This window comes from Delphinus delphis, chromosome 13, assembly GCF_949987515.2.
Source record: "Delphinus delphis chromosome 13, mDelDel1.2, whole genome shotgun sequence".
Classification (NCBI taxonomy): domain Eukaryota; kingdom Metazoa; phylum Chordata; class Mammalia; order Artiodactyla; family Delphinidae; genus Delphinus; species Delphinus delphis.
The window spans coordinates 73,180,436-73,196,357 of NC_082695.1; the positions used below are offsets into that span (position 1 = coordinate 73,180,436).

Consider the following 15,922-nt stretch of genomic DNA (forward strand, 5'->3'; position numbering starts at 1 on the left):
ACCCAGCTAGTATGGCAGGAACATGGTGACCTGCAGGGGATGAGGCTAGAGAGGTGGGCAGGGGCTGGCATCAGGATGGAGGGGAAACATAGGAGGAGGGAAAGCGTGAGTAGCCATGACTTTCACTGATGGGTCCTCAAGACCAGGGGTTGACAACTTACAGCCTGTGGGTCAAATCCAGACTGCCACCTGTTTTTGTGTGAACTAAGCATGGTTTTTGTATTTTTAAATTATTGGGGGGAAAATCAAAAGAAGATTATTTCATGACATGTGAGATATATATGAAATTCAAATTTCAGTGTCCATAAATAAAGTTTTCTTGGAATTCATCAACCATCCCCATTTGCCCACACTATCTCAGCTGAGCACTGAAACTCTTAGATCCTGGAAAACCCCTATGTCCCAGGCAAGTTGGGATGGCTGGTCACCTGGAACACAGCCAGTTTCATTCATGTACATACTGTGGAAGGCTGCTTTCAAGCTCCAGAGGCAGAGTGGAGTAGTTATGACAGAGGCCATACGGTCCGCAAAGCCTAAAATATTTACTATCTGGCCATTTACAGAAAAAGTTTGCTGACCCCACCTCAAGATCAAGGAAGAGTGGATAATTTACCTGATTAAACAGGAGAATATGACTGATTGTTACTCCCATGAGAGTACTGACCATGCCTATTCACTTTCTCCACTGGGGGCCGATTCATTTTAGAAAAGCTAAATTAGATCATGTTACTTCCCTGTTCAAGATCCTTCAGTGGCTTCTCATCACACTGGGAACAAAACCCAAGGATCCCATACCTCCCTCTCAGACAGACCTCCTCTCCTACTGCCCCTCCCCTTGCTCATCCTTGCCATGCCCGTCAGCGTGCTGATCCTCAAACATGCCAAGTGTGCTCCTGCCCCAGGACCTTTGCACTTGCTATTCCCTCTATCCAGAAACTTTCTCCCAGACATATGCATACTTCACTCCTTCAGGTTATTCTTGTATATATTCAAAGTTGTCCTTTCAGTGAAACCTTCCCCCTCATTGTAGCACTCTTCACCTGACATCACTTGTTTATTTTCTGTGTCCACACCGTGTCCACACTGTGTCAGGCACGTGAGGACAGGGACCCTGCTATATCCCCAGCTCACACATGGTGGGTTTGTGATAAATATTTGTTGGATACGTGAATGATTGGTAAAGCCAAGAATTGCATGCATGCCTCCAGGGACATGTCCCCATTTATTGGACCATATAATTGCTAATCAATATTTCATTTTGGCCAACATCGTCCTGTTACAATTATGCGGCTGCCTGTCTCTGTCATCCACTGGCCTCTTTTCCTGACAAACACCTTGTCTTTAATCATCTGAACACCTGCTCTGTGGATATCTCATGCCAGATGCCAGCCTGAGATGTTGCCATTTCTCTTGCCCTAAGGATGGATGCATTAAATCCCAGGTCCAGGGATGGAATCAGGGTGATCCTTCAACCTCCTGAAACTGACAATGACATTTTACGCATAGATGCACTTTTCTAGGGTGAGGGTCCAGAACTGTCATCCAACGCTCGCGAGGGTCCCCGACCCCCAGGAGGCTGAGGGGCTCTGATTTTAAGCAACAACAGTCCATCTGCCTAAATATACGCCAAGCTCTCTAGTCTGTGTTTCAGGCCCTCCTGTGGGGGCACCTCTGCTCTCCGATATCTTGTGATCGATGCCTGTGTTCTTAGTCCTCAGCTGGTTCCACTGGGATGTTCTCTTTGCATCTCCGGAAGGATCTGCCTTCTGCCACGTTCTGAAACCGTGTGAAGAACCAGCCGGCTCCGCCGAGGCTCTTGGGCCCCCCCTAGTGGCTGCTCCACGGAGGCCATTTTCCTCCAGGCAGTGAAGAGTTCTGCGCTGAGCCACACACACCGCGTCGTGGACCAGAGAAACTCTTGTGAGGAGAGCTGCTGGCCAGGCTCTGGCAGAATGGCTTCAAGGCGCTTGTTCACGAACATACTCTGTCAAATATCTGTGCTGCGAGATTCATGTCCTACCAAGGTTCCCTGCCCATTTCCCAGAGTAACTGAGCGGAGGCCACGCAGCTGTGGAGGCAGAGACTCGGGCTCCTGATGGGGAGGTACTCCGAGGGCACCCAGGCGCGGTCCTTTCTAAGAGGAGCTTGCGGGGGCGGGGGGACACCCTAGAGTATTTACTGTGTATCTGTAAATGGTGTAAATATATGCATGTAGTTATACGAACTGTGGCGATTCTTTTAAGCTGTTATGCAATACAGATAAAAGGATAAAGATAGAACAGACTAAAGTTATTTGGTGAAACATCTTGTAAGCACCCTGGAAAGTTCAATGTTGACTAGTGGAGAGACCCACCCAGTGAGGTGTCTCTGTCTCAAAGACAGTAAACATGCCCGAGGCACTGAGACCAGAGGCACTGAAAGCCAGCTTGAGGGTAGTGACAGCGGGACCCCAGCAAAATGGGGGCAGGGGGCAACCAAGATGGTCTGGGGGCCTCCTCTGCACATCCCTTCTTTGCTTTGATATTCTTCCTGGAGGTTGCTAGGGCTCAGATAAGCGAGGGCTTTAGTGCTTAAAATGACTGTCCAGGGGATTGGAACTCTAGAGGCGAAATGGTGAGGGCAGAGCGCAGGAAAGCAGAGTACCATCCCATTTGGTTCACTACATCCTCTGGGGTAGAGGTGGTTTTTCTTCCTTATCTCAAGCTCATCATTGGGAGGGAGGCTGAAGGAAGATGACTCATGGCTGCAGGACCACATCTAATTTAAACCCTCCTTCTGCTGCAGTGAGGGGTTTGATTTATGTTTCCTGTAACACAGACCTGGAAACAATAGCAAAGATCCTATCGATCTTCAAGACTGTATCACAAGGCACTGTTAGCAAGATGTGTAAATACAGACATAAAGACAAAACAGGACACCCTCCTGGGAAGCTGCAGCAGTGCCAAGTGAATCAATAATCGAGGGCGAACTTTTCTGTGGTCTGTTGATTCTGAGAAACAGCTGGACTACCTGCAAACAGCGGCTGCCTCTGTTGAATTTCATCTGCCAGGATTTTCCCACCTCGGCCAATTGCTACCCTGCCTGCTCTCCTTCCGGGTGGAGATGACCTGTATGCAGGGTTGGTCCCTGCCCTGTAGAGCCCTGGGAAGAGCTGCCTCGAGAAGGAAGTTTCCGGATGCTAGAATGGAACAACCTAATTTGGTTTCTGCCTCGCCCTTGTGTCCCCCCTCCCTCTCTGGGTCCCTCCAGGCTGCCTGTGACTTGCTTCTGAGCCCTTTAGAAGCGATGTCTTTCCGGTTTCCCGGTGCCCTCCCCTGCTTCCCTCCTCTCTGCTCCTCCCCCTGACTCCTTCCTGGGCAAGCACTATACTCTCCGTATTCTAGCTGCTCAAGCTGTGTCTGTGCTAAGCCTTCAGCGCCTTATAAATCCACAAAAACAAGCCAGTCTCTGACCAATCAGCAAAGCCCCTGCCTCCATCATGCCCCCAGCCTGCTCCTCCTTTCTCCCTATTCAAAGGAAACCTCCTGTGTTTTCAGGCACATTCGCTTATTGTCACCCAGGGGTGCTCCTTTTCTGCTTGCTTCTGAACCCTGGCCCTTGAGATTCTCCCCCATGGGGCTACCTTCCTTTCTTCTCTCTGTCCATCCATCACTTCTTTTTATGCCCTGCTCAAAATTCACTTCTTCCAGAAAGAAGGAAGATGAAAGAGGAACTGGTGGTTGGAAGGGCTACTGATCAAAGCTGTGCTTATCTAAAAACAGCAGGAACGTAATACAGCTGGGCTCTTCAGCAATTCCTGGACTGTCTTTAGGCAGCAAATGCTCCTCGATGCTTGAAAGGGAGGGTTTTTAAGAGACATGCAGCAAAATTATTAAAACTTTGATTTGCTCAGCCCCCTTAATAGATGGACCGTATAGCCTGGGACCAATCAAACATTGTAAAATGACTTGAAAACTGAAGCCTGAAAAAAATGCATTACATCAATCTACTGTATGGCATGATTTCTCCTCATTTTCCTCTTTTCTGAATATCAATGATAAGGAAAAATATAGTTTATTTACGGTTGTAGGTCATCTTTAGGTGATGTTTTATTGTACGATTTTTGCCCTCGTGAATGGTAGAATGATTCATGAAACGCATTCCTTTATTAGGAGTGAGATGTAGATATTTATAGATAAATAACTTCTCCAAGCTAAGAAGTATATAAAAGCTTGGAAGTTGTAATGATTCATATTTATTGAAAGCCACCCTTGGTCAGTTATTTTTATATGTAAATTAATTCTCATATCTTTGCAAGTTAGGTATCATTACTCATTTTGTAACCAAGCTGGACCCTGCTGTGTTCTCTGCCTCTTGTTTATAGAAAAACCTTAGCCTCCTAAGCCTTCCCTGAGTTCCAGAGAGCAAATTTAGTCGGAGAAGGGAAAAATGCAGAAACCAAGGAAAACAGTGAAGCAAGACAAAATAGGAGTTTAGTCATAAAACAAAGAATTTTAGTTCCTCTTCAGGGGCCATAATATTCTGAGCCATATCCTTGAGCTGTTTTGCAGATACTGAAAGCCCCACCAGGTGGAGGATATTAACTGCATGCTGACCTCAAGCACATAGACCCAGAGTGGCTGGAACCAGGAAGTTGATGATGTTGACTCTCGATTACCTCACCACCAACCAATCAGAAAAATGTCCACGAGCTGAGCATGCACCCCACGACTCTCCCTCAATCTGTCTTTAAAAACCTTTCCCTGAAATCCACCAGGGAGTTCAGGTCTTTTGAGCATCAGCTGCTTGTACTCCTTGCTTGGTAACTGCAATAAACACTGCACTTTCCTTTATCACAACCCAGTGTCAGTAGATTGGCTTTACCACAGGAGGGCGAAAGAACGCAAGTTTGATTCAGTGACAATTTATCAGATGAGGGAGTTGGGTTCAGAGAGATGAGGTCACTCCCAACTCCTTTATTAACAAGTGGTATTGAAATAGGTTTGTAGCAATCAGATTCTCTTAAGAGATAAGAGTTCAATGGATGTGATGCAGATGGAGATGTTGACGAGGCTATTACATAGATGGGTCTGGAGTTCAGAGAGATAATTTGGGAACTGTCAGTGTATAAATATGCTTGGCTGTGACACTCCTCACTTTCACAGCTGACCCGCTGCACAACTCAAGGGGGCAACAGTCCCATTTCTCCTGTGTGAAAGACAAGGACACAATTTGGGTTGAATTGTCCCTGCAAAAACTCATACGGTGAAGTCCTAACCCCCAAGGACCTCAGAATGTGACCGGTGTTGGAGACAGGGCCTTTACAGAGGTAATCAAGTCAAAACAAAGGTCATTAGGAAGGGTCCTGATCCAGTATGACTGGTGTCCTTATAATAAGAAGGGAAAATGTGGACCCAGACACGCACCTGGGGAGAACTCCACGTGAAGATTGGACTCATGCTGCCACAGGTCAAGGAACTACCAGAAGCTAAGAAAGGGGCTGCAACAGAGCTTCCTCTATCACCGTGAGAGGGAGCATGGCCCTGCCAACACCTCGAGCTGGGTCTTCCAGCCTCCAGAAGCATAAGACAATCCATTTCTGTTGTTTAAGCCACACGGTTTGTGGTACTTTGTCACAGCGGCCCCAGGAAACTAATACAGACACCAAAGAAAGTATTGTGGACAACGTAACTCTGGGAAGCAACCACTACCTTACCATTCATGTAGAGGTAGACGGAGAAAGAGGAAGGGATGGGCTGGAGAGGAAGATGGAGGTGAGACATCCCATCAGAATTGCTTCCGGTGCTAAAATGAAAGTTTGCGTCCCTAAGAAGCTGACAGACTGGTTTTTCTTAGCATCTGATGAAGACATGTAATGTTTGAAAAAAGCCTCTGAGATGATTTCTACCTTGGTCCATGTGGGCCTCTCATAAAAAGTAGAATTTTAAAAATTCTTGATCCTGTGGTACCATTTGCAGTTTAAATATTTGTTCACTGCATCTGTCAAGTTGAAGTCTGTGCTCACATGACCACACAGATGAACCTGGCGGTCCATCTTGCCTCTCAGCTCTTATAGAACAGTCTAGAACAAGCCAGTTCTCAGAGGATTTCAGAGCTGCTACAGCAGAGAGTTGGAAAACATACCCTTTGCTGGAAGGCAGAAGAGGGTTTTGTGTCTCTTTGATTTTTTAGAACTATTGAAGCCCAAGTGGCGTCTGCAGATCTAGATGGGGGAGAAATGCCCACCTGTTCACATTTGCACACACTGGGCCAGCAGAGCACAGCGTACACAAAGGAAGCAAGCCAGGACCGGGCCGAGGCCAGCTCCTCCCATCTGCAAACAGTTGAACACATGCCCGACACACACACAAAACAGGATGTATATTTAGAAAAGAGAACACTGTATAATTAGAAAATCATTGTTACTTCTTTCGGCACTCTTTTTAATAAGAATCTATTGAAACCCTTTGCTATTAGGAGGCTTATCAGAAGCACGGCTGGGGAGGCGCTGATACAACAAGATAATGTGAAATATTCACACGATCCCAAACCAGACGTCTCCAGAACAGGACGCCACTGGGAAGAAGTCCTCATCTCTGCCTTCCTCATTAGTGATAAACCTGCTGTTGGAAACACCAGCCCATTTTCATGAGGTGTCACCTGCCCTTCACGGAGCTCTGCCTGGAGCCCTTTAGGCAACGGAGGTGCTTGCGTGCATGTGACAACCCTGCAGGCATCAGGCACCACATCTCCAGCTGGACCCACCAGGCTGTTCCAGCTCCATCCCGGGCTGAGTGTCTGTTGTGTTTATAGACCTCCTAGCACCTCACACTTCCAGAGGCAGATGGGAAAAACCATAGGAACTGGATGTGGTGCAAAGTGAGCTAGAACAATGGCAACGGGTGTGGGCATTTCCGAGACCCCAGAGAAACTCCTTTGGTGTAAGAGCTCACGGCACACTCAGCCTGTTAGTTGACGGTGCGAGGAAAACTGCCATTCATCTCAGAACAGAAGGTCAAGGTTTGGGTGGCTGGACGGATGGCCAGACAGCCCCACAAAGGCCATCCCTGGGAGCACTGGCTGCGACAAATCCGACTGTGGGCACCCCTTCTGTCCCTGGTCCTCCAAATGTTTATAAACAGATGAAATCAGATTATTATAAACAATAAGGGCACTTTGAAAAATAAGCTAAGCATCTGTAAAAGGAGGCAGGGGCAGCTCCATCCAAGCCACCCTGTGGGCTGCCTGCAGAATGCCAAATCCGGGAGAAAATCCTTTCCTTTCCACTGTCTCTCCAAGTCCAAATTCAAAGCCAGCTCGGGGTGGGTGGGGGGAGGAGGGTTACAGGATGACTTTGACTTTTCATTTTGTACCTTTCAATAATTTTTTTGAACACTTGTGTTGATTTGTTTTGGTTTTTTTTTTGCAGTACGCGGGCCTCTCACTGCTGCAGACTCCCCCACCACGGAGCACAGGCTCCGGACGCACAGGCCCAGCGGCCATGGCTCACGGGCCCAGCCGCTCCGCAGCACGCAGAATCCTCCCGGACCAGGGCATGAACCCATGACTCCCACATCGACAGGCGGACTCCCAACCACTGCGCAACCAGGGAAGCCCGTGTTGATATTTTTATAATTACAAATTATTACCAAAGAGAGGGTCTTTGGTCCCACCCACACTGATGTATATACACTAATTCCAATCAAAATGTGCCCTGCGCTTTGTTCTTATGGAACTTTCTAGAGCTCCACTGCCAAATACATCTGCAGGATCTCTGCAGGGAAAGCAGGCTACAGGCTGCCTCATAGAAAAAATGAGCATTTTGTCATCTGTAGCTGGGGGAGTCATTTCAGAAGAAAAGCTGGAGATGACAGATTTTCTGAAAAGATGGGCTGTGAGTAGCTGAAGAGTTTTCTCCTTCAAATCTCTTTTCAAAACAAACATCACATCATGTCCTCTTCTTTATCTAAACCCCACGCCCGTGGAGAGCAGTATTCTCAGGCGGAAGCAGCCAGGAGTCTCCTGTGGAAGCCTGTTGCCTCGGAGGGACTGCACACGGTGACCAGCCCGTACTGTGAGCGCTGCTGCCCTGTTTCTTTGTCTCCAAGTTGCTCCCTCCCAGAACTGAAGCAGCTGGATGCCTCCTCCAGCCGACTGCTGTTTGAACTCTAGGCCTAGTCACTCCCCTCAACATTTCAGGCCCTTTCTCCCTGTGATCTAGACACCCCTCCTAAGTGTGGTCCCAGGCCAGCACGCAGATCCCCTGGGAGCGTGATGGAAATGCAGAGTCTCAGGCCCCACCCCCGACCCACTGAATCAGAGCCTGCATTTTCACAAGATCCCAGGAGGTTCGTGTCCACTTTCAGTTTGAGGAGCCCCCTCAGAGGAGGGCCCTCAGAGGAGGCCTAATAATCCTCCCTGGTCAGGGAGTAGTTGAAGCATCTTTAAAAACAAGCAGCTATCTGAAAAGGCTACATCCTGTAGGTTTCCTCCTTTGTGCCCTTCTGGAAAAAAGCAAAACTATGGAGGCAGTAGAACAACCGGTGGCTACCAGGAGTTGGGTCTCCAGGGAAGGAGGGAGAAATCGGTGGAACACAGGGGATGACCGTGGGTGATGCTGTGATGGTGGATACATGTCATTGTATGTGTGCCAAAACCCAGAGAGTGTGAGCACAAAGAGTGGACTGAAATGTAAACTGTGGACTTTAATGAATCATGATGTGTCAATACTGGCTCCTCAGTGATAAGAAATGTATCACACTAACGTCAGATGCGAATAATAGGGGGACATATGGAATGGCGGTAAGGGGCCATATGGGAACTCTTTGTACTTGCCACTCATTTTTTGGTACACGTAAAACTGCTCTAAAAAATAGTCTATTACTTAGACAATAACAACAACACACTGTTGGGGCTTGAGATGTTCTTATAGTTTGGGGTGCGTGAAACAGTCGCTGAGCTGTCCTTACAGTGTTTCCTCTTGCCCAATGTGCACTGCTGTGGCCATTCTGCTCCACAGCTGGGCAGGACCCAGACTGGTAGGAAGGAGACCCCTTTGGAATGGGTGGATGGGACCAGGACCCTGTGAGCTTGTGTGTCCCAGCCAGGATTTGTACGCATCTTCCAGAGTAATCCTACGTGGGGCAGCCCTAGGTTTAGGGAGCTTGGATTTAGAGAGCAAAGTAGGAAGTGGATCACACTGGAAGTAGTGCTTATAAGAATGGGGGAAAACACAGATGCAAATATTCTGTGCTCCGGGAGACGTATTAGGAAATTACTAATCCTGGAGGAATGTGAAATAGGGCACAAATTCCAAAGAAAAGTGTCTGTGCCAAGACATGCATCTTACACTTTTTGTCTAAAGATGAATTTAATTAAACAGAACATTCTAACCAGATATGTGAGTAATGATGGGAAGTGGCCTGACGTTTCGGAAGCCCCCCTCCAGCTACAATAGCATAATCGACTCTAGTGCGACAGATAGACCCAATGACGGAATTCACGTTTTCTGTTGATATAGTAGCTGGATGTCCAGAACTTCTGAGGTTAGGAATGGGGGTAGGGAAGATTGGGGCTGTGGACAGACCCTGCTCAGGACCAAGTCCGTAACGAGACAGCCACGTGCAAATACACAAACAGATGCATAATGTGAGGTTGGTACAAAGGCTAACGGTACAGACAAAGATGGACTTCTTTGAGACTGACAATGGATTCAGTCTCTCCACAAGCCTGCTCACAAATCCTGCTCCGAAATCATCTCAGTGAAGACAGCAGGTGACGGCTTTGGAAGCAGCTCGGAGCACAGGCAGCTGGGAATAGGGATTGTCAGCTCTCTGCAGGCTACGCGTTCCCTCCAGGGTGTTTTCAAATTTCTACCCACAAGGCTGTGTGCTGCCAGCCGGTGACCGTTAGTTAACAGGAGATGTTAGGTTTTCTTTCCTGCTGGGGTCCCAGATGCCGTCTTCCTCACGGTTGTGCAGTTTGGCTGAATTTTGCTTTTCCCAATGCTTGGCTTCTTCTGTTTCTGGCTGTTTTGAAGCGACTTCAGCCCCAGCATTTTACAATACTTGTTACACTGGTGTAGCGCTTTAAACTGATCAATGAAGGTCATGGAACAGTTGCCTTTAAATCCTTTGTACCTGTGGGTTTGGGTGGAGGGAAACAATTTTTTTTTTTTTTAAACAGGACCCTTCACCAATATTCAAAGAAACGTTTCAGCGGGGAAACTAATGGTGTGTGAAAATATATTTATTCCTACTTTAGGCAAGAATGGCCAAATGGTTGACATAACTACTGATAGAAGAAACAAAACCTGTGGATTGAAGTAAAGGCAAAGACCAACTGGCATGAAGTAAAGACCAAAGATTATGATCAGACAAATGTTCTAGGGGTTGACAGTTCTGCTATGTCAGCATTTTATAGCTTTTTTTTTTTTTTAAGTCATAGTGACTAGTGCTGGACCATCTCCATAAAAATTAGAAGATCTCTTGGTGATCTGAAAGCCATCCCATCCCATCCAGAGGTTCTGAATAAAGAAATCTAGAACTTTGGGGCTGGAAGAAGTTGAGTTTAGACCCTTCCACTTATCATTGAAGGAGTTTAGGCTGAGAGGCTGTGCGGCCAGCCTAAGACAGCAAAGCAAGTGGGTGTGAGAGAAGAGACCAGGGTGCAGCCCTCTGCGTCTCCCTCCTACAGAAGGGCTCTCTTGTGACAGTGCATCCTCTCCTCAGGAGGAGAAGAATCTGGGCCTTTGTCTCTGGTAGGCTCCTGGAGGGACCCTGCTGACCTGCCTGGAGTGGTCTCAGGGGCTGTTCCTTTGGGCTGGGACATTTCATATTCAGATCGTCAATGGCTGTGTTTTCACATCTCGATCGATCACGGGAGGTAAGTGTCCTCCTGAATGGACAAGTTCCCATGCCCCCAAATCTCCAAAATCCAGCAAGAGAGCTGGTGAAGGGTTGCTGAGAGGATGACGATGAGGAAATGCACACAAACCACCTAGATCAGCGCACGACGTACAGTGGGTGACGTTCAATTAACGCTGGCCAGGCTGCGTTACCGTTGTCAAGGTTATAATTGGTGCAGCCGGTAGGGGCTTCCTGTGGAAGGGACGCTGAAGCTGAGATTGAAGGATATGGGATTTGCCTGGTAAAGAGGATAGGCAGGGGTGTGGATGGCATATGAGACCATCGACATAATTTTCAGGGCCCAGTGCAAAACAAAAACGTGGGTTCCTTGGGCAATAATTATTAAGACTTTCAAGATGACAAGAGCAGAACATGCATTAAATGAAGCCCAGGCCCATCTGAGTGTGGGGCCTTATGTGACCACACAGCCTGCCTGCCTAGGAAACTGGTCCTGCTGGGTGTGAGTTCTGCTGCATTTGATTAATAGGGCCAAACGCTAATTGGCAAAAGGAAGTCTGCAATGCTGGCATTGCGCTGAATCTGTAGCTAACGTGATTCAAGAAATTGGGCCTCCTTCATTTGCTGGTAGAAACCATAAAGGCCAACAGACCTGAATTGAATAAACTGGGACTTGTGCGCTTTTCCCTAGGAAACCCAAGCTGGGTTTTAGGCTGTTAAGGGCCTGAAAGATTTCTTTCATCTCTGAAGCCAAAGCCTCAGTGAGCAGCTCCATCCTGACGTGTTTGTTACAAATCCAGTCTGCCTCTTCCTCCTCCTTGAAGGGAAACGGCTCTTCCCCCTCTCCCTGGGAGCCCACAGTACATTTTCTTGTGAAAAATGACTCCGTTTTTAAAAGCCAAACTCCCTCGTTGAAGAAAAAGTCAGCCCAAGACAGGTGTTGACTCTAGCAGGGTAGAAAGAAATGCCACTGCCAATCATGTCATCTTTACATTTCTATCTTCTTCTGTAGGAGGTCATGAGAATGGCTGAAATAGCCTGCCTGCATTTCCTTGTTGTCTGAGCACGCCCTGGAGGGATGCGAGGCCACTTGGACCTGTGATTGTCAGATGGAATGGAAAGCCTAATCCCGTCCTCCTGCCAGGGAGGCCCCACTTGTCTCACACGATTCCTGAGCTTCTCAAACTAGGATGATCAAAGGCAGCCTCCCTATAGAAGCACATTGGAAACTAGTCAAGGTCATCTGTCTAAAGCTGCCTTGAGGCTTGTAGACGTTCAGACAACACCTAGTCTCAGCAGAGAAGAATCACTCGTTGCACTGCAACCTCCCAGAAAATTTGCTAATTGCTTCTTAAGCCCAGCCTGGCGGTCAAGTGTATAATGCTGCGTAACAAATGGTCCCTTACATAATGGTTCCCACCTTCTGAAATGGGAATGGCTGAGTTTGGGACAAAGGAGCAGGACTTCTGGGCAGCCCAGCTGGGTGGAGCCCAGATCTCTTCCTAGGAATCTAGCACCTTCTTTAGACTCCTCCGGGAAAGCCAGAGTAGGCAGCAGAGACTGGGGCCGATTTTACTACAGAAGGCCGCACACAGATAGGGCAAGGCCCTAGAGTGAAGGCAGCTTTGCTCAGTCAAGGAGCCCCTGACTCAGCCCCTGGCTTCCTTCAAGCCCCAGCTCGAGTGCATTTCTGTGGAGCCTCCCCCCTCTCACACCATGAGAAGAAATCTCTCCAGCATCTTCCCTGTATCCTTGTGAGAACTACACCCACTTCTCAGAATTCAGCGTATGCCTTCCCGTGCACAGACTGATCTCCCCCAGGACACTACTTTATGTCCAGAATACCTGTCTAGGGAGGCTTTTCCATAAAGGTCAAGGGAAGAAATGAATGCATGCCGGCCCCATCCTCAGAGCTGCCTCACCTCGGCCCAGGGCATCTCCAGATCACACTGCTAAACTTCCTTTTCTCTCTCCGTCTAATTTTGGACTCTCAAATGGGCCTCCCGGGCAATATGGAACATCCCTCCCCAGCTATCTCAGGTGTAGACTATTTTTGCTACCTAGCATCTGCAGAATTAAAAATCTTTCTCCTTTCTCAATTTGGTCTCTTCTCAGCCAGGGCTGCTGGGCTTCTATTTGACCTCTTATTCTCTCAAACTCACAGCCATTGCTGCTGCCTGGGAAGAAAATAGGGCAACATCGTTTGTGTTCCTAGATCAGTTAACCCAGAGTTTTTCCAAAGGACACAAGTTCAATTACACCAAGTGCTCATACACCCAAGAAATGAAAAATCCAGGCTCTCCTGCTTGTGGTCCACCTTGCATGCCACGTGTGCCATCTGCCACCCTCAGGATTGGAGGGGACCACAAATTTGAAGCATCATGACATCTCTCCAGCAAGGTCCCCATTGCAGACACTCGCCATTGTTGTTCTTGTTGGATGAATGTATTGGGTTGAATAGTGTCTCCCCCAAAAGTCATGTCCTTCCCAGAACCTCAGAATGTGGCCTTATTTGGAAATAGTGTCATTGCAGATGTCATTAAGATGAGGTCATACTGGAGTAGAGCGGGCCCTTAATCCAATAAGGGCATCTTACTGGTGTCTGTGTAAGAAGAGGAGAGGATATAGACACACAGGGAGAATAGCACGTGACAACAGAGGCAGAGATGGGAGCCGTAATCTACAAGTCAAGGAACGCTGAGGATGGCAACGACCTCTGGAACGTAGGAGAGAGGAGGGGACACATTCTCCCTCAGAGCCTCCAGGAGACACTGACCCTACTGCCTGACTCTGGACTTTCAGCCTCCAGAACTGGGAAAGGACACATTTCTATTAAGCTACCCGGTTTTGTGATCATTCATTTTGGAAGCCCAAGGAATCTAATACCATGGGAGAAAATAACCTTGTATTTGAGAACTTTCTCACACATTTCCATTTTTAGAAACCTTAGTTCTATTGAATTTTATTAACGGAATCTTTGTATCCTTATCCTCAAATTAGTATAATTTTCTAGCCCATCGCTTTAAATTATCCATCTTCTCTCACAATCTCCAAGCACGGAACAATAAACTTATTCTACTGAACGTCATCCAGCAGAGTATTTTCGTAAATATCTTGCCCCTTGGATGGGCGTGGGGCATACACATCACGCAGGGGCCTTGCTAAAGTGCTGGCTTGGAGTGAGTAGGTCTGGGGTGGGGTCTGAGATGCTGCATTTCTAACAAGCTCTGAACCCATGCAGATGCAGGGACCCCCCTTAGAGTAGCAAGGAGACTAAAGTGTGAATGATCTCACAGCATCCTTCTTTGACTTCAGAAACCTCTTTAAATCGGAAAACGGATCTCTTTCCTTCTTGACGTTTGTGTCATACAACTTTGTAAAATCACTGTCACAATCCACTTCAGGAGGAGCCAGGAGGCTATCTTTACATCCTGCCTTCGCTCCACACAGACTTATTCAGCTTTTCACCATTTAGTATTATGTGGGCTGCGTGGGCTGCGGGTCTGTCATAAATGGCTTTTATTATGGTGAGATACGTTCCCTCTATACCCACTTTTTTCTGCATCTATAGAGACGATCATGTGGGTTTTGTCTTTTCTTTTGTTGATGTGGTGTATCACACTGATTGATTTGCTTATGTTGAACCATCCTTGTGACCCTGGAATGAATCCAACTTGATCATGGTATATGGTCCTTTTTTTTTTTTTTTAATGGTCCTTTTTATGTGTTGTTGGATTCTGTTGGCTAATATTTTGTTGAGGATTACACAGATTTATTCAAAATGTGTTGGAAACCGTGCTAGGCTGACTTCTTGCTTAAAAGCGAGTCTCCTTGGGCTTCCCTGGTGGCGCAGTGGTTGAGAGTCCGCCTGCCGATGCAGGGGACACGGGTTCGTGCCCCGGTCCCAGAGGATCCCACGTGCCGCGGAGCGGCTGGGCCCGTGAGCCGTGGCCGCTGAGCCTGCGCGTCCGGAGCCTGTGCTCCGCAACGGGAGAGGCCACAACAGTGAGAGGCCCGCGTACCGCAAAAAAAAAAAAAAAAAAAAAAAAAAAAGCGAGTCCTGTTTCCTCTCCTGCTGATAATGGATGGCACGGCCTTTCAGACTCACAGGAAAACCACCACTTGACAGCAATGGTCGGCTTCTCCCTCAGCTTAGCACAGATTCTCTGTGCAATTTGCTGCCTCCAAACACGCCCAGAGAGGGGAGGAGGTGGAGCAAAGCTGCAGAAAACTCCCACCTCTGGCTGCGTGGAAGAAATCGAGGCTCTTGTCTGGCTTAATAAAGGACTCGTTTAAAGAAAACTCGTGAGACAAGAAAAACCTATAGAAAGTCCCCACACATTGGTAACCCTTTTAGAAGCCAGCCAGAAACTATTTATAACAGAGGTTTTAGTCTGAGATGCTTTCTAAAGAAAATTTTAATTTATGAGGAACGGCTAGAAGGACTTGGAATTCAGGTTGAGGATGGCGGGGAGGAATTGAAAGAAACCCCCTAGTTTGGGGAGGGGGTGGGCGTGTGCCGTGTCTGTGTGCAAAATAAAGCCGGGGCTGAATTTAGGAACAGGTAGAATCGATTGTCACCTACGTGGAAAAGAAAGGGCGCTAAGGGAGCTGCCCGCTCTGGAACCATCTAGTAATTCCTGCCATTCCATCAGTATCTCCATTTCTTCATGTTTGTTCATTCATTTCTTCATTCACTGGGCACCCGCTGTATGGCAGACATCGTAGGGGGATTAAAAAGGATTAATAATGTACGTGGCTCTTTTCCAGAAAGCTGGTATCTTGCAGGGGAAACGGACACGTACACAAATAATTACATTATGCTGTGATAAAGGGCTCCAGTAACCCAGGGATGTGATTTTTTTCCCCACTGCCTGGTGGGTTCTAAGGATGTTTCATGGAGGAATAATGGCTCTGGGAATATCTGGCAGGGGTAACAGCATGGACAAAAGTTCAGAGGATGTTCTGAGCAGACCAGGCGTCCTGAGGAGAGACGAGGCCAGAGGCCGTTTGTGGAAGGTTCGTAAGCCATGCTGTCATTTCTCTTGTGGGTACTCAGTGTTTCCCAAAATACGTTC

The 15,922-nt window shown here is 47.6% G+C and overlaps 1 protein-coding gene across 1 annotated transcript in view; it reads right to left on the bottom strand.

Moving 5' to 3' along the window:
• Positions 1 to 9,341: 9,341 nt before the first annotated feature.
• ALPK2 (alpha kinase 2) overlaps positions 9,342 to 15,922 on the bottom strand; it is a 113,323-nt gene continuing 106,742 nt past the window's right edge. Inside the window, 1 exon segment of the mRNA XM_060029552.1 lies at positions 9,342 to 10,118. Within this exon segment, the coding sequence (XP_059885535.1) occupies positions 9,905 to 10,118 (214 nt within the window). The 3' untranslated portion in view covers positions 9,342 to 9,904.